The 25,992-nt window shown below is 41.6% G+C and overlaps 2 protein-coding genes and 1 long non-coding RNA gene across 14 annotated transcripts in view; 2 read left to right on the top strand and 1 right to left on the bottom strand.

The window, feature by feature from the left end:
* The window catches only part of LOC113017660 (ribonuclease inhibitor-like), a 188,460-nt gene that overhangs the window by 51,436 nt on the left and 111,032 nt on the right, over positions 1–25,992 (top strand). The window lies entirely within an intron of this gene.
* Positions 5,420–25,992, top strand: part of LOC145424239 (uncharacterized) — a 382,435-nt gene continuing 361,862 nt past the window's right edge. The window contains exons 1-6 of one of the 8 annotated variants that reach the window (XM_080297379.1): positions 5,420–6,520; positions 14,269–14,360; positions 14,452–14,517; positions 14,799–14,904; positions 17,682–18,866; positions 19,192–21,950. In XM_080297379.1, the coding sequence (XP_080153505.1) occupies positions 14,887–14,904; positions 17,682–18,866; positions 19,192–19,878 (1,890 nt within the window). In that variant the 5' untranslated portion in view covers positions 5,420–6,520; positions 14,269–14,360; positions 14,452–14,517; positions 14,799–14,886 and the 3' untranslated portion in view covers positions 19,879–21,950. Of the gene's footprint in view, positions 6,521–10,744; positions 14,533–14,798; positions 14,905–17,681; positions 18,867–19,191; positions 21,951–25,992 lie in introns of those variants that run through there. The other 7 variants (XM_080297367.1, XM_080297385.1, XR_013905259.1 and 4 more) reach the window with 7 other exon arrangements.
* LOC145424796 (uncharacterized) lies at positions 19,849–25,494 on the bottom strand. 2 transcript variants are annotated; one of them, XR_013905723.1, is made up of 3 exons: positions 23,458–25,492; positions 23,306–23,366; positions 19,849–23,195 (listed from the first exon to the last, which is right to left on the bottom strand). It is a non-coding gene; the product is annotated as an uncharacterized LOC145424796 (long non-coding RNA). The 2 variants fall into 2 exon arrangements; XR_013905722.1 differs by having other exon boundaries at positions 19,849–23,366; positions 23,458–25,494.

Below are 25,992 nucleotides of genomic sequence, written 5' to 3' on the forward strand. Positions count from 1 at the left end.
TCTCGGTGGATGTTACTAGCTCCTGTGCAGTATTTTGTAAAGACATGATTATACCCCGTAAGCGTGTTAAAATTTACGCTAACAATAAGCCATGGGTCACTAAAAGTGTCAAATCCTGTTTAAGGAAAAAGAGACAGGCCTTTAAAGAGGGGCTGTTACCGATTTTCAGACAGCCACCAAGGAAATGAAAATCGAGATCTTGAAAGCAAAACAGACAAAAACCTTCTTGAAAGCAAATTTGCTGCAAAAACTTTTGGGTCTGCCTGGACTTGTATGAAAACCATAGCAGGGTTTCAAAACCCCCAGAGCAGCAGTCAGGTCATTTTAGATGGTTTAATTCAGACAGAGATTTTCAAATGCTTTAAACATGTTTTCTGCTCGTTTTAGTTCTTCTGATTTCAGCGAGGATATTTGGGAAGTGAAACAGAAACTGAGAGATACTCAGCACTTTATCATTGAACTCAGCGATGTTAAAAAGGCCTTTCATACAGTCAATGTGAACAAGAGCCAGGTCCTGATAATATTAGTGGCCGCCTAATTAAATCTTGTGCTGATGAACTCAGTCCTATATTTCAGGTTATTTTTAACAAATCCTTGCAAACACAACATGTGCCCTCTCTTTGCAAAGAAGCAGTCGTGGTTCCTGTCCCTAAATCTAAACGACTTCAGGCCTGTTGCCTCACTTCAGTTGTCATGAAAGTCTTTGAAAAAATCATCAGAAATGTGATTATGAAGAGACTGAAGGTCAGCTGGATCCAATGCAGTTTGCATACAGGCCCAACAGAGGAGTGGAGGACGCACTTTTGACTTTACTAAATCTGATTCTTAAACATGTAGAGAGTAAAGGGACTTTTGCAAGACTTCTTTTCATTGATTTTTCTTCGGCTTTTAATACAACACAGCCCCATATTTTAATTAAAAGACTTTTAGAACAGTTTGAAATCAGGAAAAACCTGGTGGGCTGGATTTTAGATTTTCTAACTGACAGGTCACAAAGAGTGAGAATAAATGGGGTTCTGTCTGACCCAGTGTTCTCCTCCACAGGTTCTCCTCAAGGCTGCGTCCTATCGCCCTTATTATTCACTCTCTATACAAACATGTGTCAGGGCAGACATGAAAACAGGGTCATTATTAAATATGCAGATGACTCTGTTATTGTCAGCTTACTGAAAGAGGGCGAAACTAACCACGGCCCAGTCATTGATGACTTTGTTCAGTGGTGGGAGGAGTCTTATCTCCAGCTGAACATATCTAAAACAAAAGACATGGTTGTTGATTTTAGGAAACAACAAAATGGGCACGGAGTCACTTTAATTAAAGGTCAGAAAATAGAGCAAGTACAATCATATAAATATCTTGGGACCATAATCAATGAAAAACTGAACTTTGATCAAAATTGCAAATCAGTTTGTAAAAAGGGTCACCAGCACCTTTATTGCCTTAGGAAACTTGTTCATTTCCACATTGACCAAAAAATTTTATCTTTGTTTTCTCGTTCTTTTATTGAGTCTGTTTTATCCTTTTGTTTGGTGGCATGGTTCGGTCAGACCTCTGTCACAGAGAAAAACTCTCTGAATCAGATAGTGAGATGGTCCAGTCGTCTGATAGCTGAGCCACAGTCTTGTTTAGCCTCCCTGTACTCTGAGCAGGTACAGAGGATGGCTTTATCAATCCTTAAAAATGGTTCCCATCCTCTAAGGGGTGAATTTCAGCTTCTTCCCTCAGGACGGAGGTTTCTATTTCCGAGATGCAGGACAAAGCGTTATAAAAATAGCTTTGTCCCCGTTGCTGTCACTGAATTAAATAAGAACTGTTTTTGATTCGAAATATTAAAGTATGTGTCACAGTGAGTTTTATATATTTACTAGGTATGTGTGTTTTTAAAGGGATGTCAAATGCTGCCATTTGTCTGTAAAGCAAATTTACCTTGCCTTTGGGTATAAATAAAGTTACCTTACCTGCAGACGCTGTGCGCAGAGGTTCAGGAGCAGAAGTCCCGTTGTAAACATATCACGGCAGACCCGACGATGTTTGCATGAACGCGCTTTTCAGCATCTCTTTATTGACCACTTTACACACACGGTTGCTGTGCGCACACAGCCGGCTGTAGCTTTGCAGCTCACAGCCCGACACACACCAACAACAGCACAGACGTTAAGGCGTGATTGCGGGTGCCGCTCAGGTGCGTCCGCCTCCCCTGCAGCGGTGCTGCAGACCACGCCCACCACACGCAGTAACCAGGTAAAATACATACTTGGGCAGAATTTTGCAAATATCTATTTTTCATTTTGTAGCAGTATAGAGCTTTTTTCCAATTATTTTTTAAAAGTCAGGTCGAGGCTCCAAAAGCCCAAAGGCGATATAACAGTTTGTGTTTGCTACATGGATCATTGTAGTTCAGCTTTCCTTTGTTATATTTCTTTAAGAGCTCAAAATGTGTTCATTACATAAATCAAATGTAATTTTCTCTGTAGCACTTCATGGATTTCATAAGCAACACACTGTAGTTGTTCACACAAAGCATAAAGGTAAAAACAATATACACAGTGTTATCTTCATTTTAGATGTCACAAAGTATTTGCGGCTCCCAGTGTTTTCCCAAACCCTGACCCTTTGCGTGGAAACCGGGTCCAAAAGGCTCTTTGGGTGTTAAAGGTTGCTGACCCCTGCACTAGGCCCAACTGACACATATATTTGATTCCAAATACAAAAAATAATGTGTAACCTGCTGGAAGAATGTAGGAGGTTGAGACAGGATCTCAACACTTGGTGTCTGCAACAAAAGACAACAATATGTGGGGCGATCGTGGCTCAAGAGTTGGCAGCTCGTCTTGTAATCGGAAGGTTGCCGGTTCGAGCCCCGGCTTGGACAGTCTCGGTCGTTGTGTCCTTGGGCAAAAAAGCACTTTGGGGTCCTTAGGGACGAGTAAAGCGCTCTACAAATACAGGCCATGTAATGGCAGAAACATTCTCTAGTGTAAATCCTGACTAGTTCATTAACTACAGATCAGTTTCAGTGAACATTATTCACAGAGGGATCTGAGTTCCTTATACCAGACTCTACAGAAACTGTAACACTGTACAGCTCTGCGACTCAACAATATGACAACAATGTAACACACACTAGAATCATCAAATAAAGCCCCACTAACCACTAGAACTAGAACTAACTAACTAGCACTGGACACTTGCATATTAGAGATTTCTACCACCATAGGAGGCGAGATATCATCCTTGAACCAGAGCATCCAGCCCTCGGACATAAAAAGCGACGTGGCCAGGCATGATAACACTTTGACTGAACTGCAGGACTGTGCCTCGAACCACTCTGACACCATCGCTACTCTCCAGGCCACTGTGGAGCGTTTGTCTGCGGAGGTAAAGAAGTTAGATGAGAGATGTGGAGCTCTTGAGGCACTCCAGGAGGAATAATTTAAGAACTGCAGGAATACCAGAAGGTACAGAGGGACCCAAGATGACTGAGTTGGTTCACACCTGTTGGCGGAGGCGCTATCTCTCCAGGAGAAGCCACTCATCGATCGAGCACATAGAGTGAATCGCCAGCGTCCCAAACAAAGTCATCTTCCTCGGCCCATCATCTTGAGATTGCACTACTACCACATTGGTGAGGAAATTCTGCTGAAAGCTGCAGAGAACAAGAACCTGATGTATAAGGGTTTTTAAAATAAACATCCTCCCAGATTTCCCTCCCTCTGTTGGAAACGCAGAGCCGCATTTGCAAATATGAGAGGAAGACTACGTGGGATGACCGGCGTCAGGTACAGACTGCTATACCCTGCAAAGCTGTTAGTGACCCATGGTGATGTGAGGAAAAGCTTTACCGATCCCAAAGAGACCGTAGACTACGCGGAGAAGCACCTCTCCCACCCACCTTCAAATGTATTAAAAGCAAGGATATATCTATATGTCTAACGCTGACACAGCACTGTGTTTCTTCTTTTCCCTTTATATTCCATGTAAAGGTGAATATGGAGCGTTTATGGAGCTCGTTTATTGACCAGCTGTCAGTTAGAAGGTAAGAGTTACTAGGTTAACAGAGGTTAGCAGTAACAGTACGGGGAAGTATATTGTGTTGTTCTTTTGTTGGTTTTTATTTTATCCTACTTTATTTTGTTATTTTGATTTTACCTGTTGTGAGTGCTTCCCGTAATTCTCCTTTTTCTTGCGCCGCTGCGGCCAGAGTTCACAACATTACATATTTTTGTATCTATAAACAGGAAGCTGACACTCTCCAGACTTTATCAAAGGTGTGAGCGTCACAGCAGAGGCCTTTGTGTCAACGTAGCTGAAGACAAAACACAGAAACACATGAAGGAGATTTTCCTGGCCTGGATTTTATACAAATATTCTGCAGTACATCAAAAATGAAAGAAAACCATTAGTCAACATATGAACATCACCTCTGAAGTTACAGAGCTTTGATTGGAGACACAGCTGAGCGTTTTGCATTTTGCATAATTAATTACATAATTAATTATGTAACCATAATTAAATGGTTACATCATCTTTAAAGTCCCCAGAGATCAGGAAAAGGGCCTGAGGGTGCTGTGTTTGGAGTCTGCTGGTTACAGTGTGCAGGACCTCACAGGCTGCTGCAGCGTTAGCAGAGGGCGGGACATACACAGCTATCATAATCACGTGTGTAAACTCTCGTGGTAGATAGTACGGTCTCATGCTAACCGCTAGCAGCTCAATGTCCTTACAGCATAGCGTCTCTTTGATAGAGAAATGCCCAGAGTTACACCATCTATCGTTCACAAACACAGCCAGACCCCCTCCTCCCTTCTTACCACTCTCCGCTGTTCTGTCATAAGAGGCTCAGCAGCTAAAGCAGCACACCTGGGTCTCCCAGCCTATTAAAAGCAGCCCTTTGCTTCACCTGCTTCACTAAACATTATTATTTTAAGCAGAGTGGTGTGATTTATGTAGGCATTGCTGTGTGACAGGATGACTTTTCTTGCACACCCACCAAATGAGGGCGCACATGCTTCCACGCCCACTGGTGACTGCACACATCCTTTCAAGGAAGCATTTCATTCATCCCTAACAAATGGAACAAAACACTGTGCAGCGTGTTCAGGTTTGAACGTGGCCCTGGCCTCTCTCTGCATCCACCTGGCACATGCAACACACATCCACTCCCTGCTGAACTGCTTGTATTTGATGTGTTGAAGTTTTGGTAAAGTTTGAATAAATTCCACTTTATTTATAGGAACATTTCATCTGTGGACTCCTGCTTCCCCTCTCCTTGAGCCAGTTTGTGACGGGAACATGACATAAGAAAAGTAATTTATCCCTTTTTGATTCTGTGTATCTGGCGCTCATCCAGTGAGTTCACACTTGGCAGAAACAGACTGAATTTGTCTGGAGAACTTTGGCTTCATCCAAGTTAGATAAACACACTGTGTCTCTGTCAAAACAGCAGTGTAGTTGTGGCACCCCTGTGAGGGAATGACCACATGAATATTATTTTGTGTAAAACACTCATGTAACGGGACATTTTTCATTGCTATATGTATTTATTTTCAGTTTCTTTAAGAGGATAGAAAATCCATGTAACAGGGATTCATTTTATGTTAGAAAGCAGTGAGGGCGGAACTTTGGTGCTTGCTCCGGGGTTTCGGGGAGCAGTAAGTGGAGCCCACCTTCCGCTGCTTCCTCAGACACGTTCTGGAGGAAAGCAGAGACGCATCGTGTCTTCCTTACTCTGCTCTTCACCTGCTTTTACAGGTCGGTACACGGTGCTCGCACCGAAAATGTTGTTTATTGTCACCATGGTTACCCACGTTAATGTGAATGGGAGAGTTAAGGCGGTCCGCCAAAGTTATTTATATGTAAACACGGGAGAAAACCAGAGGAGTGTCCCGCGCGACCGCACCGCGAGCCCGCTCGTTAGGTGGAGCGCTCGTGAAGCAGAGTCAGTGCGCTCCTATGCTCTGTGCAAACGTGTTGTAATGCTCCAATCAAATCAGTTCTGTGAGATGTGAATGTTAATAGTTCTGTTAAAGTGACTGAGTAGATTAGCTAGTGTAACACAAGCAGTCTGAGCAACTCTGTGTAGCTAACAGAGGCATTCATGGGTTGATTCAACAAGCTGTGTTTCATGATGCACTAAATAGTGATTTTGCCAGTAAATTACTGGAGGGAACAAATGTAATGTATTTACCAATGCTGTTATTGAATAGAACTGTTTAGCCAGTAAGACACTGCAGAAGACAATGTGATGTGTTTATTGATATGATAAAAGGATGTAGCTGTTATGGAAAGAAGTGTGAACTTGAGAAACTGAACCAGTTAAAAAGAGTATATTTCACTGATGTTGTGAAATAAGTAAATGTAATTGATGTGAATGAGGAACCAGCTGAACAGTATATTGAAAGCTCATGTTTAGTGTTTTATAGCATTTATTTGTGTGAAATAAATCAGACTCAGACACGTTCTGGAGGAAAGCAGAGACGCATCGTGTCTTCCTTACTCTGCTCTTCACCTGCTTTTACAGGTAACATGTTTGTCATCGAGGTCTTCATCCTTGGGACCCGTAACATAGTAACTTCTTCATTGTTATACTTCTATAGTTTTCCCATTTTGTGAGCTGTGGATGTGGAAAGTGTCTCAGTGACACATCCACATGAAAACGGCGTTACCTTCGTTCATTTGCACGTCAAATGAACGAGCTGTTTGGACTTTAACGTCACAGCTGATGCTTCGATACTCGAACTCAAGAGTTCAGCTTCCACTCAGAGGTACAAGTACACACAGCAAAGATAAACGTGTACACAAGGTGGAACCCACAAGTGCACAGCTCCGACCAGAGATGGGCAGTAATCCGATTACTTTTTTCAAGAAACGAGTAAAGTGAGGGATTACTATTGCAAAAAAGGTAATTAGATTACTGTTACTTTCCCGTAAGCACACTGCGTTACTGCGTTACTAAAACCGCAGCTGTGTGCAGATGAACAATGGATAATCTATCGAGTGTGGAGAGAGTGTGAGCGTGCAGCGTTTAAAGCGTGGAAGCACTGACCTTACTTTGAGTTTGACTCTGTAAAAAGTGACAAAAACATTAGCATCCGCTGTTCACTGCGTGGGAAGACAACATGCTCACTCACTATGTGTTAATGGGCATGCTTATTTATAACTTTGATAAAATGTCATAAAAATAATTCCATGCCAGCTCACCATTGGTGATCAGGTAGTTTCTGTTCCAGTTACAGTCCCATAAATCATGATGCTTGCTGCCAGAAAAGCTTCAAATCTCCTTTGAAAGCTGTTTGTGGTCTTGATTGTGGGAGCTTCAGTTGTCTGACTCCAGCTGCCACACAGTGCTCACTGATATCATTTGCAAAAACCCCAGTGTGACAATATTTATCAGTGAAGCAGAAATCAGGAAGTGACGACTTTTCTTTGAACATTTGCTAAGGCTAAGCTGTGCTTTCTACCACAGTTGGGAATTTCCTGGTTTACAACAAATTATTGTGTCAACACCGCATAAGATTTCAAACTACAGGAAAATCACTGGAGTTATAAGAGGCAGACAACGACACACACACCACATGCATGCTGTTGCTATTTATTGTGGATTAACCTGTCAAGGGCAAGAACAAAATAATTCTGCCTCAAATACAGGAAATCATAGCTTTCCTGTATTTCCTCCATTGTTGGCATGCTGGTTAGTGCTGTTGCTCCACAGTAAGAAGGTCCTGGGCTAAATTATCCATGAATGTAAACGGCTGTGTGTTTCTATCTGATAGACTGGTGAGCTGTCCAGGGTGTACCCTGCCTGGTAACCTATCACTTCAGGGTTATTTCCCAGCCCTGCTGCTACCAGGATAGAGATAGGAGGATGGTAGTTGTTGTAGACCCATTCAATTTCAATTGAAGGATTAAAATGTTCCAGGAGCTCAACTTACTCCATCTGAACATGTTTCAATCGTGTTTTATGAACACAACATGCAGGTTTACTGAATATGAAAAGGTTGTGTTGATTTAACTCAGTTGTTTAAGTTTCTGCCAAAGCAAAACCTTTGTGTGCAACCAGTGTCCACTATTGAATCAAGTAAATCCAACATGTTTTTGTCAGTGCAAAAGGAGTTACGGTGCCTGTATTCCTGCACAATATTGTCCCGGGAGGGAGAAAAACTTTCTGGTGAAGTTTTGGTTGATTTTTGGGTTTTGCTTGACACTAGGTTGATTTTATCAGTGAGGTTTGGATTGTTTTCTTTCTCTAAGAGAGAGAAAGATGGTTTTATGCTTGGACATGTTTGCAATGGGCCCCAGTATTTGTTACTTTATTAGTATTTTATTGGTTGCGTTTGTTTGTGCTTTTGTTACAGTGCACTGAGATAAGAACATCTGAGAGGTGTGATCCACCGGTGGTGATATTTTGGTATTTTGTGAGTTCCCGATTTAACAAATCAGCTCTTTAATCCAGACCTGAGAGGTTGAACTTTAAAGCGCTATAAAATATTCTTACTGGAAACAGTGGCAAAGTGTTTTTCTCCATGATTATAATGGGCTTAGGAGAAATTCACTTATATGTGACATTGATCACATGAGAAGCCCTGAGCCTAAAAGGATTGCAGCGAGTCAATCCAGTCCAAAAACAAGGAGCTGTTTTCCTTTAAAATGATGACATCATCTTGCTGGTGATGGAGGCTCGAATAGGCTGCGCGTGAGACTCCATTATCAGCAATATCTGGTATGAATGTGTGTGGATGTATGCATGTGACTGGACTGTGACGGACTGACGACTAAAAGTTTTACTGACTTGATACTGAGACAAAAACGGTGCCGACTTTAGGATTAGTGAATGTCCACAACAATTCACCCAGCCTGTAGAAGAAGGGTGGAGGTTTTGTCTTGCTTTGTTTTTGCAGGAGCAGAAGGATGACAGAGACTAAAGGGGGAGGCTGTAGCTTCACATGAGTGTGAGCTGCAGACTGAACCCTTTGGTTGCTAATGTTGAGTCACTGATGTTTGCATTAAGAAAATTGTGTTTTATTAGCTGTGTTTTAATTAAGGTATCACATTATATTGTTGGGAATGTTAAATGCTAAAGTGAAGAAAAGCTTTGATTTCACTCATGACTGAACATGTTATTATTAACCATAGCAGGCCACTGTAAAGAGTCAATTAACTGTTATAGAGGGAAAAAAGGCCAAAAACTCTGTTAATACCTATGAATAACAGGCAATGATAGACTTGTCACATTCAAAATAGAGATATGTAATAACAAACACGGGTCCGTGTCATTTAGGTTCTCCATTGAAATAGTCAATCATTTAGAAAAGTAGAATATATATATATATGTCTCAACGCTGTTTCTCAATAATATTAAAAACCTAAAAACTATTGTTGTGGAAGATAGAAGTCACTGTGACAGCCCTCTGACTGTGGAGGACGTTTGTAATCCTATTTCTGCACTTAAGGCCAACAAATCTCCCGGCACAGATGGTTTAACTGCAGAGTTTTATGAATCATTTTCTAATCTCCTGGCTCCGTTCTTACTGCAGCTTTTCATAGGAAGTGTAGAGAATAACATCCTCCCTCCTACTCTTACTCAGGGTCTCATAACACTTATTCCAAAGCCAAACAAAGACTTACTTCTTATTGACAATTGGAGACCCATCTGTCTGCTCAATGATGACTATGAGATTATGGCTTTAGTACTTGCTAACAGAATGAAAGAGTTCTTGGACACAATTATCGATGAGACACAATCAGGCTTTATGAGAAGCAGACACCTTTCTAAGAACATGAGACTGGTTTTAGATCTACTTGATTACTCTGATTTGGTATCTGACTATAGCTTCATTCTCTTCCTGGATTTTTAAAAGGCTTTTGATACAATTGAACATCAATTTATTTTCCAGTCTTTGGAAAAATTTGGCATTTTTCTGTAAAGCTATCAAAACCTTGTACACGAATGGCAATAGCTCAATTAAAATGATTAAGACTCCACCCCGAGATTTGACCTGTTATACAAGGAATCAGCACAGCTGATAAGGAGCTCATCATCAGCCAGCTAGCTGATGACACCACACTCTTCTTGAAGAATGCAAATCAAATCCGTCCAGCCCTTAGTGTTATTAGTGATTTCTCTGAGGCATCTGCTTTATGTCGAAATCTAAAAAAATGTGAATTACTAGCAATTAAAGGCTGCACTGCAAATGCTCTCTGTAACATTTCTGTTAAACAAGAAGTCACATATCCAGGACTGTTAATATCCAAAGACCAAAAGTCAAGATGCTCGTCAAACTTGTCAAACAGTGTTGGGGAATTCTCAATGGTGCTTGGTGCCATACCCTCAGGGACTTTAATGTTATATAAAAACACTTACAGCTCAATATCTGCCTCAGTCACTCTCCCTGATCCAGCTGAGTCAGCAGTGGGAAAAATCTGCTTTTCACAGGAACTTGGTAACAGCAATAAGAGAATACGTAGTTTATTACGGCGGGGAGTCTCTGGCTGGCTGCAGCGGCATCTAATAACCAACTCGCAAAACAAAATAAAAACAACACAACAAACAGATATTATGATACAGACTTATAATCTGCACCGATGTTTTTTCTAAATTATATAAAGTGAGCGCGAGAGCCCTCGGTGCGCCTGCGCGCTGCTGAAGCCAAAGTAAACTTTATTGTCATCTCCGCTACAGACAGTCCAGCATATAGAGAGACGAGACGACGAGGCTGCAGTTACAGCGGTGCAAGTAAACAAACAATAAATATAAGAAGAGTAAGAAAATAAATCTACACTTTAGGACTCGGGGTAAAGGATCAATAACAATTTAAATTTATAATTTACAGTTTGATGATTTAAAGTCTCACACAACCCGTCAAAAGGGGCGGGGCCGGCTGCTTCCAAGTAGAGCACATTTCATTTATAATGATGTAAATCCAAGCCCATCATGGATTCACGATCTGAATCCTGGGTTGTGTGAAATCCCAGAAATCAACCTTAGACAAAGTGAATCTGTGAACTAAGGTGTAGGTCTGTTAGGTTAATTGTGCTGATCCTCGGGTTGGGGGATTTGTGTTTGTACTGGAGCGCAAAATTCAAACCAATGGAAGATGGACAACAAAAGTTCAAAGCCATCAGGTGCTCAGTTTATGTATTTATTTTTGGCCTACATCAGTAAGAAATGCCAAATTATATACACAAAGTTACAGGAATCACCACTCCTGTTATTCATGATGATTTCAGTAACATCACATAATAACATGTAACGTTATTATGTGATGTGCGTACTGTTAATGCTGATACTGTGGTGAAATTCTCTGCTTCTTTTGTGTATTCTGCATCTATTACGTCAGATTGTCTTACCCCTCATATGGTTGAGAATTTTGCCAATACCCTGTTAACTACATGTTCCTCCATCCTCGACACTGTGGCACCTATTAAAATGAAGCGCCCCAGAACTTACTCACAATGTTGGTTAAGTGACTCTGTTCGCGCTCTACGACGTGCGTGTCGGCGGGATGAGAGAAGGTGGAGGAAAGATAAACTCCAGGCATCTTACGACATCCTACGTACTAGTCGCTTGAAGTTTCAAACTGCTGCCAAAATGGCTAAAGCAGCTTTTCTTTCAAAAATTATCTCTACCAATGGTAACAATCCTCGAATTTTATTTAAAATTTTTAACTCTGTGGTCAACCCCTGCCCCACTATGCCGCTGCCGTGCTCCACGGTTCTTTGCGAACAATTTTTAAATTATTTTTTAGATAAAGTCTCATCTCTTAAATCTGCTCTTCCTTTAATGACAGGCCCTGCGTTTACCCCTGACTGTTCCTCTTCCTTCTATCAGTTTGAACCCGTTTCACTCCCTACTCTTAAGCGTCTGGTTGAACAACTGAACAATACTAATCTCGTATATGATGTTCTTCCATCTCGTATAGTTAAGGACTGTTTTAGTGCAATTGGACCTAGTATATTGTCCCTTTTGAACTCTTCTTTGCTCTCTGGTTGCGTACCATCAGCCTTTAAACATGCTATAATTCAGCCTGTTCTTAAAAAAAGGAACCTCGATTATAATGATTATGCGAACTATAGGCCGATTTCCAAGCTTCCGTTCTTGGCCAAAATTCTTGAGAAGATAGTGTTGCTTCAACTCCAGGCCTACCTGGATGAGAATAGCATTAATGATAAATTCCAATCGGCCTTCAAACCACATCATAGCACTGAGTCAGCGCTGCTCCGAGTTCTCAATGACCTTCTACTAATGGCTGATAATGGGCGCTCCTCGGTCCTAGTGCTATTGGATTTATCGTCGGCTTTCGATATGGTTGATCATAAAATCCTATTGGCGAGACTTGAGCACGCTGTAGGCATCAAGGGTGTTGCCTTGGATTGGTTTAAATCATACTTGTCCAATCGGCTCTCCTCGGTTCACTTGGCCACTTCCTCTTCCTCCGCTGTACCTGTCTGTTGTGGTGTCCCTCAGGGATCTGTGTTAGGCCCTACTCTGTTCTCATTGTACATGCTTCCATTAAGCGCTATCTTTGAGAAATATCACATCGCTTTTCATTATTATGCCGATGACATTCAGATCTACTTTGAGTTAAATGATGACCTAGCTTTGTCCTTGAATAGTTTTCGAGAGTGCATGTGTGAGGTCAGGCAATGGCTCCTGGCAAATACTCTTATCCTTAATGATAAGAAAACTGAAATTGTGGTCTTTGGCAGTGACGTCCTTCGTGCCAAACTTCGTGATGCTTTTGGTTTTCTCACTAGCTCCTTTTCCGACACTGTTAGGAATTTGGGCGTGTTACTTGACAGCTCATTTAAACTTGATAGACAAGTGTCTGCTGTTGTTAGATCGAGTTTATACCAACTCCGCCTTATTTCTAAGGCCAGGCAGTATATCCCGCATAAAGACCTGGAAAAATTCATCCATGTCTTTGTAACTTCGAGGCTGGATTACTGCAATTCACTCTATTTTGGACTCCACTCTCCCTCCTCCATAGATTACAGACAGTCCAAAATGCTGCTGCAGGCATTCTAACCAAAACTAAGAAGTTTGCCCACATTACTCCCGTCCTAGCTGATTTGCACTGGTTGCCTGTGAAATATCGTATCCAATTTAAAATTCTGCTGTTTACTTTTAAAATCACTAATAACACAGCACCGAGCTATCTTAAGGTACTCTTAAGCTTATATGTTCCTGCTAGGGCTTTAAGATCATCCTCACAGTTACTGTTGGTGCGGCCTAGATCTCGGCTGAAGTCTAGAGGTGATCGAGCGTTTGCCCTGGCCGCACCAGAGTTGTGGAACAACCTTCCCATTGGCATTCGGGCGTCTGACTCTATTCAATCTTTTAAATCACGGCTTAAAACGTATTTGTTTAATCTTGCGTTTTCTACCGGTTAAATGCTGGCCTTGTCTGCAGTGATTTATTTTACTAATTTTCCTATCTTGCTTTTTATTTGCACTGTGTATGTCTTATCCCCATTGTGTGTTGATGGCACAGTTATATTGTGCTATAGCTATGTGCTATAGTTATATTTTTTCTATTGGTGGCTTTTTCCTGTGAACATAATTCTACACTTTTATTTTTATGACTCTGATTATACTTGTGTTAATTTGTTCTATGTTAAGCACTTTGGCATGCCGTTGGTTTTTAAATGTGCTCTATAAATAAAGATTGTTGTTGTTGTTGTCCTGTAAGCACAGTCTGCCTGTGTCTTTTCTCTGCAAATGAACATTTTCAGCCAATATAGGTAATGCATCAACATGGCTGCCGTGGCTAAGTTAGGAATATTTATAATGTCATTTCCAAAACTTGCATATGATCTGCAATTTGTAGCAGATCTACTGACTGTCACACAGCAGCTGGAGCAGTCTCAAATGGAGGTCAGTCCACTGCTGCCACCTGTGGCCAAGTGCCATAGCTACTGCTGGATGAACTCGTGACACATGTGCACCTGTTTCTATGAACACATTGAGTCTGAGTGGCTGCACTTACACTGGTGCATTCAAACATATTGAAAGATGCCAGCAATGTGGATTGTCAAGACTCAAACTAACCATAATCGATGCCCTGGCTCTCTCTCTCTTGCTCTTCCATCTCTCTCTCTTGCTCTTCCATCTCTCTCTCTTGCTCTTCCATCTCTCTCTCCTGCTCTTCCATCTCTCTCTCTTGCTCTTTTATTTCTCTCTCTTGCTTGCTCTCTCTCTTCCTTTTCCTAAATCCCTCGTTTTGCACAGTCCCTGACGTGCTCTCCGTTGTTTTTTCCCTGCTAATTTTAGCATCACACGGCACAGCTTCTGTATCACGTGGTATAAGGCTCCGCCCTTGTCATTTGTTGAGCAGGAAGAGTGAGCGCTTGTTTTCATGCAGAGTACGTCCCGGATCAAAATGTGAAGTTTTACAAATCACCACTTCTTTAGTGAATATCATTTCAGTCTCAGACAATCTCGTTTCTCTTACAGAGGTTGAATGCACCTTCTGCGGATGGCGGTACCACACAGTGTGCGTGGACTTCCCCTGCACAGAAGGCAACTACAAATGCTGTGAATGCTAAATAAGCAGAAACAAATGATCCCTGTTGTCTTTGCTTGATGATTGGTTTGAGTCTTGACAATCCACATTGCTGGCGTTGCATCTTTCAATGCCAGCAATGGCAGGTATCAGTGCTCAAACCTTTTGTGTTTGTTTCCAACAAGTTGCCCACCTCGGGAAACAAAAATGTGTTCTTTTACTTGTCAGATGAACATATGAGACACTTTGACTCTTCAGTGCAGTGTGGAGCCTAACAAAGATCTGTTTTGTGTCCCAGCTGATCAGCAGGAGGAGGAGAGTCTGACGGAGCAGCAGAGGAACATTTTCAGCTACTTGGACTCAGCTCAGCCACTACAGAGGAAACAATGAGCTCAACACAGAAGGTGACAGACAGAGCAGGACCATATGACCAAAGATATTTATCACCATATACATTTGAACATTTGCCATAACGATGTAGCTGACGATAGAATTGACACCAGACAAAATACTTTACAGCTGCACAACTTTATTAAAAAGCCATCAATGTATTTTCACTGAAACAAGCAGCTGTTGTTTATGTGCATTAAAGTTATATAAAAATGTAACAGTGCAAATGCAAATTCCTCGCTGACAGTTTAACCAAAAGGCGTTTCCAGTGGAAACTGGCCGACACATCCTGAGCATAACCATGTATAATATCCACTAAACTTCAGAAGAGGTTATACAGTCGTGGCCAAAAGGTTTGAGAATTGCATAAATATTGGAACCTGGAGAAGTTGCTGCTTAAGATTTTATAATACAGATTTGTACTTTATTTCAGATTGAACCTTTAAAGGGGCATTTCTGGACTTTTAAACACCAGTATGTTCCTATAGACCAAATATTTAAAGACCAAAAATGTTCTTCTCTCTTCTCTCCCCTTGTTCTCTCTCGTATTTCTGAGAGTGTATCATGTAACACTATAGATCAACTTAGCTCAGAATATATAAAGCATATAAACAGTTACAGCAATATGATGCAACAAACACAGCAGCTACTGATCCAAAATACTCAAAGCTTCATAGAACTGAAACCAACATTTATTTTTAGCTCCATTCTGCTGCTGATACAGACTTTAGGTTTCTGAACATTAAACTTGTTGCTGCCTTTCATAGTGTGTAACTTGAAGGCCCTGAGTACTTTCTCCCACACTGGAAACACTGGGATGATCACATTATTTGAACATTACCTAATAAGACTGATTCAGCACAGACAGTTATGTTAAACTTTCCTAGCAGTCCTTCACAAACAGGGAACAGTCTGTCTATTCTCTCCATCTGTCAGCTGCTGCTGGCTCTTCCTCCTCCTCTTCCTCACACACTGCTGAGTTTGTCCTGGTGGATCATCAGGGCTGCAAAGCCTCACAGATGATGTGCAGCAGTGGCTCCCTCAGTCTGTCCTCACTCTGGACACTTGCAGTCGTCACACATGGAAATCAAATGTGTGATAAGCTGCAGGATTCAAACACAAGTGTAACTTATAAACACATGTTCATACTTTTATTCCACAATCAGAGAGAAAGAAACAGAGAGAGAGTGCAGGACAGACAGACAGGTGACAGTCTCAGGTGTACACACTGCTACACAACAGCACCAGAGAAGCAGGATTTAGTGTTTGTGTTATTACGAGTGTAAACAAGAAGAGTTCCAGATGGTGCAGTGGACACATGTGTGACTGCTGTGATTAAAGCATCTTTCTTTCAGCTTAACGAGTGAACCGTCAGCTCGTTCAAACACACGTTAAAGTGCGTTTGGCTCGACACCACCGAACAGAGGCAGCAATATAACACAGCTAACATTAACAGTGCAGTGAATCCTGCTTGTGCCGTGATGTTCAGGACTGCAAACCGAGCAGCATCACTGACTTTCAGCTTGTTGTGTTTGTGGATATATGACTGACTTTAATTATCCACAAAATCATCACATTCTCTGTCAGATTAAGGTCGACTATTGAACGGCGTATATTTTAAAGGCTTTAAAACCAAGTTAACGCTGAAAGTACAAACATCACTAATGTCACATAACTCTGCCGACAAGGCATAGCTATGGCTATGAAATGCTCTTTGTGTATCACTTCTTCATTATGAAAGATGTCATTAATGCACTAGTAATGTCTCATCTGGAGTATTGTTCAATCATTTGGTCAGCAGCTAATAAGACAGATCTTAACAGACTTCAGTTAGTCCAGAATAAGGCGTCCAGATTAGTGTGAAGATGTTCATACTATACTAATATTGATCAAATGCATAATAACCTTTCTTGGCTTCCTGTACAGGCTAAAATATTCTATGGCTTACTTGTAGTTCTAAAGAAAGCAATTCTGTTAAACACACCACATTTATTCTGCTCAGCTGCAGTATCCAGATGAAATACATCATCATATTACACAGTTTTCAACAAGCTGCAATTTAGTAAATGCTCGAGTTAAAAGTAACGTTTTGTAAAACTGTTACATTTAGAGCAACTTTTAAGTGGAATAAGTTGCCTTAAAAAATTAGAGAATTATTCAAAACTTCAATGAACACTTAAAAGCCGATTTACAGAGCTTTTAGTTGTTGTAAATATTGTAAGACATGATTTGTTTTTGAAATTTGTGTAATGTGCCTCAATGTTATTGATATTATTATTATTATTATTGATTGCTTATATTTGAACAATTGTGAAACCTCACTGTGGATGTAAGAATGAAATTATGTGGATATCTTGAATCCACTTTATTGTGTAATATTTTATGTGAGTATTTGACGGAAGACGAGCAACATCTGTTGTGGAAGCTAACGGGGTTCCTTTAGAATAAACAAACATAGGATTTATTATCACTGAATGATTCTGTATAAATCTATACAAATTATAGAAATATGTAATAGGAAACAACAAAATAATCTAAATTATAAAATAATGTGTGTGTGTGTGTGTGTGTGTGCATGATTTTAGTGTTTGAACAGTCATGAATTATCTCTAACAGCAGGTTGGATGTAATGTGTTAGAACTACCAGCAGGTGGGGATAAGAGACCTTTAAGGTGTTTGGTGCCACGCTCCACCTTCAGGTTTAAAACTAGTGTTAATGGAGTTTGAAGGTTGAGTTTGTTCCACGACTGCATTTCACTCACTGCCTCTGTTTGTATCTCTGTCACTGCAGGACCAACATGGAGCCAGAAGTCAGCGCTCTCAGGAGGCCGACAAACCTCACAGAAGAAAGGGAGAGAAAAAACACACCTGTGACGAGTGTGGGAAGGGTTTTACTGTGAGGGCTTCACTAAAACGGCATCAGGTCATCCACACTGGAGAGAGACCGTTCAGCTGTGACTTGTGTGGAAAGTCTTTTTCCTTGAAGCGTTCCCTAAAAACACACAAACTCATCCACAGTGGAGTTAAAGCATACAGCTGTGATCAGTGTGGCAGAGCTTTTACTCAAAGTAGCAGCTTACAGAGGCATCTAGTTACCCACTCTGGAATTAAGGCATACAGCTGTGACGAGTGTGGGAAGGGTTTTACTGTGAGGGCTAAACTAAAACAGCATCAGGTCATCCACACTGGAGAGAGACCGTTCAGCTGTGACTTGTGTGGAAATTCTTTTTCCAGGAAGGGTTACCTAAAACAACACCAACTCATCCACAGTGGAGTTAAAGCGTACAGCTGTGATCAGTGTGGCAGAGCTTTTACTCACAGTAGCAGCTTACAGAGTCATCTAGTTACCCACTCTGGAATTAAGCCATACAGCTGTGATGAGTGTGGGATGGAGTTTACTCTGAAGGCTTCACTAAAACAGCATCAGGTCATCCACACTGGAGAGAGACCGTTCAGCTGTGACTTGTGTGGAAAGTCTTTTTCCTTGAAGCGTTCCCTAAAAAATCACCAACTCATCCACAGTGGAGTTAAAGCGTACAGCTGTGATCAGTGTGGCAGAGCTTTTACTCAAAGTAGCCACTTACAGAAGCATCTAGTTACCCACTCTGGAATTAAGCCATACAGCTGTGATCAGTGTGGCAGAGCTTTTACTGACAGTAGCAGCTTACAGAGGCATCTAGTTACCCACTCTGGAATTAAGGCATACAGCTGTGACATCTGTGGAAAAACTTTCAGCCAGAGAGAGAGCCGAAATACACACCTACGCATTCACACCAGACATGATGTGTACTGCTGTGAACAGTGTGGCAAATACTTTACAACAGACGCACACTTACAACGACACATGTTTACCCACACTGAGGAGAGACCTTATGAATGTGACCTGTGTGAGAAGACTTTTAAAGCTCCACATGACCTGAGAGAACACCAACAGATCCACACCAGAAAGAGACTCTACAAGTGCAGCTACTGTGAGGTATGTATTTATATTGTTATCTTGTCATTTTAGCCTGACTGTTTGGAACAACTCTGCTCATTAAACTGTGTTAGCATGTTAGCAATTCTACTGCATGGAAAAGCAGCTCTGAGTGATTATTCAGATTTTCCTTTCAGTTATGATTTTAGTATTACTGTAGTATTATGGTGGTAGTATTGTAGTTATTGCAGCCCAGTAAACTGAGTGTGTTAACTGAAACAGTCAAATGTAGTTGGACGTCTGCAGAGATGCTCTTTATTTCAGGCGACGTTCAGGATACAAATGTTGAAGGACTGACTTACACAGTCTTTGTGTCTTTGTTTAGAAGCAGAGCGACACAGATGGATCTAGTTCTCAACCCTGTCATCACTGTGGTGGTGGGAAAGACTTTCATTGTGACCTCTGTGGAAAAACTTTCAGTCGGCAAAAGACCCTAAAAGTACATCAACGTAGACACACTGGAGACAAACTGAAATACTGCAAAGAATGTGGGAGAAGCTTCACCACATCAACTGACTTAAAACGACATGAACTGATTCACAGTGGGGTTAAAAAGCACCTCTGTGATCAGTGTGGGTCATCCTTCACCACTGCAGGTCAGCTTAAATCACACAAAGGAGTCCACACAGGAGAGAAACCACACAAGTGCAGACACTGTGAGAGAAGCTTCTCACGGTCAGGTAGTCGTAACATTCATGAACGTGCACACATGGAAGGAAACTACAGCTGTGACCAGTGTGACAAGAGCTTCAGGAATCTCAGATCATACTCTGCACACAAACGATCCCACGTTACTAATAAACTGTTTCACTGTTACCAATGTGCTCAAACATTCACCTCATTGTCTGCTCTGTGCAAACATCAGCGTGATCACTCAGGGCTGAAATCACTCCCATCACTGGATCACAGTGAATCTGAAGACACAGAAAGATCCTCTGGTTTCTGTGTCAGACTCAAAAAGCTTGAGATCAGGCTCCACAGAGTTCAGATAGAATCTCCTGTAAAAATCTGATGAGGCAGCTGTGAATCAAACTCTTCCCCTAGTTCCATTTTAAGCTTTCAAAACTGTCCTACTGTAGAGTTCATGTCAAGTGGTTAGATTTCTTTTCATCAGTTGGTTGAAAACTGTTTCCTATTATAAAGTTTTTGTTTTAATGTATTTTGATGCACATAAATGTTTTCTTGTTCAGGTTCTTTATGTTATTGAATCTTGCAAATGTTAAATAAAAAATTCAAATGTTAAATATCTTCACTGATGGTTTAAATAAACTGTCCTTTCAGCTTTAGCTCCTAATTTATTCATTATTTATGGATGTAGCACAGCAGCCGTCTCTTGATTAACACATGGAGGGCTCGGGATCTGATGGTGTCGTCTCCCTAATTTGCCCACTCAGTAAATCTCACTCATGGCCAAGAAATTGAAATAAACCTTGTTTCCCTGCTGGATAGTGATCCACTGTAACTCTGCTCCTCCTTCCTGTTTAGGATTTCTGTGGCTGAAGTAAAATTCCCTCCATCCATCACTTATCCCAGCTAACCCAAAGTGAAATAAAGTTTTGCTCGTCTTAAAAAAGCATTACAATAATGGGCATTACCAATGCAAACTGAATGATACAGAAGATGAAAGAAGAGACTTTGATCAGTTAATAAAGCTCATGATCTGGATTCATTGTGGCTGCTACACAGATACTTCTGGGTCACTTCTCTCAGTTAGGAACCTTCCTCACCAAACTGACTGTTGGACCACACCCCTGGTTTCATGAGAAATTGTTTCAGCCATGATTTCTCTTCCTGTATTTCAGAGTAAAGACTGAAGTGACAAATGGAAGCATGTTTAAAAACACAATGTGAGAGAGACGTTCAGGTCCTTAGAAGTTACCCTGGGTTTTTCTGTCACCCTGCTAGATGTTACACACCTTGTTATTGGACTGATTTCTACTGCTGGACTACTCCTGCGGAGAGTAACAATACTCTTACTAATTAGCTTTCTGTATAATATTGGTGACGCTGAGCACGTTTCCAAGGCTACCGTCTGTCGGGCAGTCAGGAATGTTACAGTTGCACTGAAACGTCTCCTGTACTCGTTTGTGGTGTTCCCCGGTCATAGACCCACAAGATTGCAGGTATCAGGATGACCAAAACTTAATTCATGATGTGGTGATACTTGAACTACTACTTAAATTTGACATTTATTTTCAGGGTTCCCAGGCGTGATTGGCTGTATAGATGGCACTCACATTCCAATCATTGCTCCTTCAGTAAATGAAGGAGACTATGTGAACAGGAAGTCTTTCCACAGCATTAATGTACAGGTACATAGTTCCCTGTAGCATTTCAAACTAACAAATTATTTCATTATAGTAATGGATGCTAATTTGTGTTCTCTGCACTGTGAAGATCATATGTGATGCTGCCAACATTATCACAAATGTGGAAGCCAAGTGGCCAGGCTCTGTCCATGACTCACAAATATTCCGTGAATGTACACTGAGCACAAAATTTGGACATGGTGAGTTGAGAATACCTTAAAATATATAAAGACCAATTGCTTCAGGGACATTTGAACTGAAGTATATCCTTCTGTCTTAGGAGAGTTCACTGGCTACTTGCTTGGTGATAGGGGGTATCCATGTTTACCCTATTTGCTTACCCCTTACCCTGACCCTGAACCGGGCCCACAGCAGCGATATAATCTGGCTAATTGCAGGACAAGAGCCAGAATTGAAATGACTATCGGAATGCTTAAGGCCCGGTTCCAGTGCCTGCAAAGACTCAGGGTCACCCCAGAAAGGGCATGTGACATTATTGTGGCATGTGTGATTCTTCACAACATTGCCACAATTAGAGGAGAACACTGTCCTTCTGAACCAAACATCAGCAGTGATCCAAACCATGAACATCCTGACCCTCGCACGGACATACAAGATGGAAGTGCAGTCAGAGACACCATATGTCACAATCATTTCTTTTGACCCATCACCTCAACATGTTGAAAGAAGAATAAACAGATTTTTTGTTCAACTGGCTTTATTGGTCGCCTGTGTTTCCTGTACACAAAGTATTAAAAGATGTAAACCTCATAAAGTGTCTCTGTTGCTTCCTCCTCTGTAACAGCTGTCAATGTTTCTTCATTATTTTCCTGTAGTAAAGAAATAAACAACATTGCTGTTCTACTGTAAACTCATATAATCTGTGGAGTATTACTCACAACTGCATGTTGGTCTGGCTCAACAGGAGGCTGCACCAGATGCAGTACACCACCACCATCAACTGATAGAATATGAGGTCTATACAGGTCACTTATAACTTACAAGGGACCAAATGGCAATTAACAAACATACCAATCACCTTACACTTCATTGTCATTATGCTCTCAAAGACAACCAAGACTGAGGGAAGGCAAAATCAGTCGGAAAATAACTTCACTACAAAATAATTCATTATGGTAAAGAGTTTATCAAATGAATGAGCAGCACTGCAAAGGTGACTGTGAAGAAAGGATGTATGCACATCATGTATTATTTTGAATTTACCCCCTATGTAGGCACTTGTGTCTTGCGGGATTATTGACTCAGAGGATGTCCCCGCAGAGATGCCTTCGGCCACAGGGCGCCCACTGTTTTGGCTGAGGGCCAACTGCTGAGCCTCTGTGAGTGGTGGTGGTGGAGGACCCCCACCTGTTTTTCAGGCCTCCGCTTTTTTTCTGTTGGCTATAACGGGCCACATTTGAGCATACAGAGTAAGCAAATATGTACTTGTAATGTGCTCAGATAATTTCAATAAGTGCTTACAGAAAGGAAATTAATGTAGCCTCTAACTGCAATTGATTTACATGGGACAAACAGACCAAGCACTATGGCTCATAATACAATTACACCTTACCTGTTTGGACTATATTTTTAGATTTCATTTTTACTTGCTGCCAGGAACGTTTGGGGCCTGTTGGGTTGCACCTGTGCTCACATCACATCACAAAATAAAATGTATAAAATAACAAATAAAATAACATATGATAAAATAACGTGTTAAATGGGTGGAAATCCCTAGATCAATGTTTATATTAACACTCACGCATTGACTCTGTCGGAAGGATGCCGTCTGCAAGCAGAGCTGCTTGAACCTCAGCGCTGAGGTCCAGACTACTTCCTGTGAAGCCACGTGATGTAAATCTGCTGCTGTAACTTCACAGTTTACTGAAGCTAAATGCAACGTTACCATATAATCTGTTTTCAACAAAGGTTTCACTCCGTCCGGTGTTGATGGAATGATTCAGGCCGTACTCGTCAGGCTTCCCGTCGACCACACGCATTTCAGTCACAAACCCCGTGACTGACAACAAGGGAAACAGCAGAAGAAAAGATGTGAAAAATACTGGATGATGATGATGGAGGATTAACCGCGGTGGCTAAACTGTTTCCTGTCTTTGTGGGCGTACTCACAGGGAAGTTTCCAGGCACGTCAGTCTTGGTGGCTAAAGTCTCCATTTTCCAACATGTATCGCTACAGGTGCAAAGACACAACATTAATCATCAGTGTAAATATTTTAATGCTGTCCAAACGGTGTTTGCTTTGTCTGTCCTCTCGCACTCACAGAGGAAACGAGGACGCCACCTTCAACCCATCTTCAGTTGGCTCAACCATGGCCGGACTTCCTGTTGGCTTTGTGACAGCAAACCACTTGAAATGAGAGCAAACTGCAGTCAAGCACCACTTACAGCAACCTGTGGACACGCAAATGGAAAGCACTGAGAATCATACAGAAGCATAAGAGCTGTTTATTGTAACACGTGTGTGTGTGTGTGTGTGTGTGTGTGTGTGTGTGTGTGTGTGTGTGTGTGTGTGTGTGTGCACATTAATAATACACTGATGTATGTTAGTTTGATTTATGCTATATCTGAGAAAACAATTGCAGAATTTTACATCAAAGTTTCCAAAGCTGATGTTTTGTTGTTCACACTGTTTTATATTCATATATCTGTGAAGGTTCTCAGTCATCCAGGTCATCGTAGTCAAAGGAGCTTGCAAAGAAAAGCGTCTGGACTTCTTTAAGTTGCTTGAAGACGTTTCACCTCTCATCCGAGAAGCTTCTTCAGTTCTAAGGTCAAATGGTGGAGAGTCCCAGATATAAACCTAGTGGGAGTGACCCCCCACAGAGGGACAAAAGGACCCCCTGATGATCCTCTAATCGCCTGAGCCAAGGTGGGAAACTGGGCGTGGGTCCCAATCAGCCAGAGTTTCGGGTGTGTTCATTGTGAAACCTGGCCCCACCTTATCATGCGAATTCCTGAGGTCAGATGGCCCAGGATGTGAGTGGGCGTTAAGGCATCTGGGAAGGATCTCAAAACTGGATTATAGATGGCAGAGAGTTGGTGTCGTAAACCCCGCCTCTGTTCAATGATGGTCGCTCACAGTGGACATAGATGGCTTCTTTCACTCCTCTTTCAAACCATCTGTCCTCTCTGTCCAAAATGTGAACATTGGCATCCTCAAAGAGTGTCCTTTATCCTTAAGATGCAGATGGACAGCTGAGTCTTGTCCTGTGGAGGTGGCTCTTCTGTGTTGTGCCATGCGCTTGTGAAGTGGCTGTTTGGTCTCTCCAATGTAGAGGTCTGAGCATTCCTCGCTGCACTGTACAGCAAACACCCCATTGTTAAGTTTGTGTTTTGGCGTTTTGTCTTTCGGGTGAACCAGTTTCTGTCTGAGCGTGTTGTTGGGTCTGAAATGCACCGGGATGTCATGCTTGGAGAAAACTCTCCTGAGTTCCTCTGATACACCAGCTGCATAGGGGATGACAATGTTGTTGCGTCTGTCCTTCTTATCCTCCCTCGCTGGTGTCTGGTCTTCTTTTCTTTGCCTCTTTGCTGACTTTAAAAACGCCCATTTAGGATAGCTGCACGTTTTGAGTGCTTCCTTTACATGTGTTTGTTCCTTCTTTTTTCCTTCAGGCTTAGAGGGAACATGTTCTGCTCGGTGGTGTAGGGTCCTGATTACTCCAAGTTTGTGTTCCAGAGGGTGATGGGAGTCAAAGAGGAGGTACTGGTCCGTGTGTGTGGGCTTCCGGTAAATTTCGATGTTGAGGTTGCCGTTCTCTTCAATGTGCACGGCGCAGTCCAGGAAAGGCAAACAGTTGTCCTTTGTGTCTTCCCTGGTGAACTTGATGTTCATCATCAACATATAAAGTCGTTCATAACAAACTGAAAGGCCAGGAGTTTAAAATGCAAACCGATGGAAGCAGCAGTAGAAGACTATAATGTCACAGAGCACACAGTGTCTATTATTGTGTAGACATTTATAAATAAGAGCTTAATAAAGATGCTTAATTTCTTAAGAAATAAACAGGTGGAGGGATCTTTATCAAAAGTGGATGTTGCATCTGTGGCTAAACCACTGTACCCAAAAACTTTAAAAATCTAGTGTGTGTGAGGCTGTGTAAGTAAAGCTTGCCCTTCACACCCGCGTGTAACAAACCATTTGTTGGGGGTTGTGGATTTGACACCTCAGCATTGTGAAAGTGGGGAAACATGTTTCTGGCTGTGCATAAGATTCCTCCTTACAACTTAGAATCTCAGTTCTAAATGAAATTCAGATGTTTTTTTAAGTATGGCTAATGTATTAATTGACTTCTAAGGCACACACACACACGCACACACACACACACACACACGCGCGCGCACACCAACAACAACAACACCAACAAAGAGAAGAAGAAGAAGGGGTCGTTTTACTACGCATCATAAAAACGCAATCATTCATCTTCCAACTGTATCTTTCTGTTCTGTCTTTAGAATCATTGGTTTGTGACCTTCCTTCTGTGAGGGCACACACACACACACACACACACACACACACACACACACACACACACACACACACACACACAATTTTAAGTAGGCAATACGGTTACCATCATCCTGTCTGGTTTATTGAGTGGGTTGAGAACTGATACATAGACGACTGAATTAGTATTATTTTGGGGAACATGAGAGCAGGGTGATCAGAATCTTGCAGCCAGAGTTTAAATGAGTGAAACTGGCAGATTTTTGTTTTGTTTTGTTTTTGTTTTTGAAGTACGGGTGTTTTCTCACCTATAAGAGAAAGAACATTTTGTGACAAGTCCTAAGACCGG

Source organism: Astatotilapia calliptera, chromosome 3 (assembly GCF_964374335.1).
Source record: "Astatotilapia calliptera chromosome 3, fAstCal68.1, whole genome shotgun sequence".
Lineage (NCBI taxonomy): Eukaryota > Metazoa > Chordata > Actinopteri > Cichliformes > Cichlidae > Astatotilapia > Astatotilapia calliptera.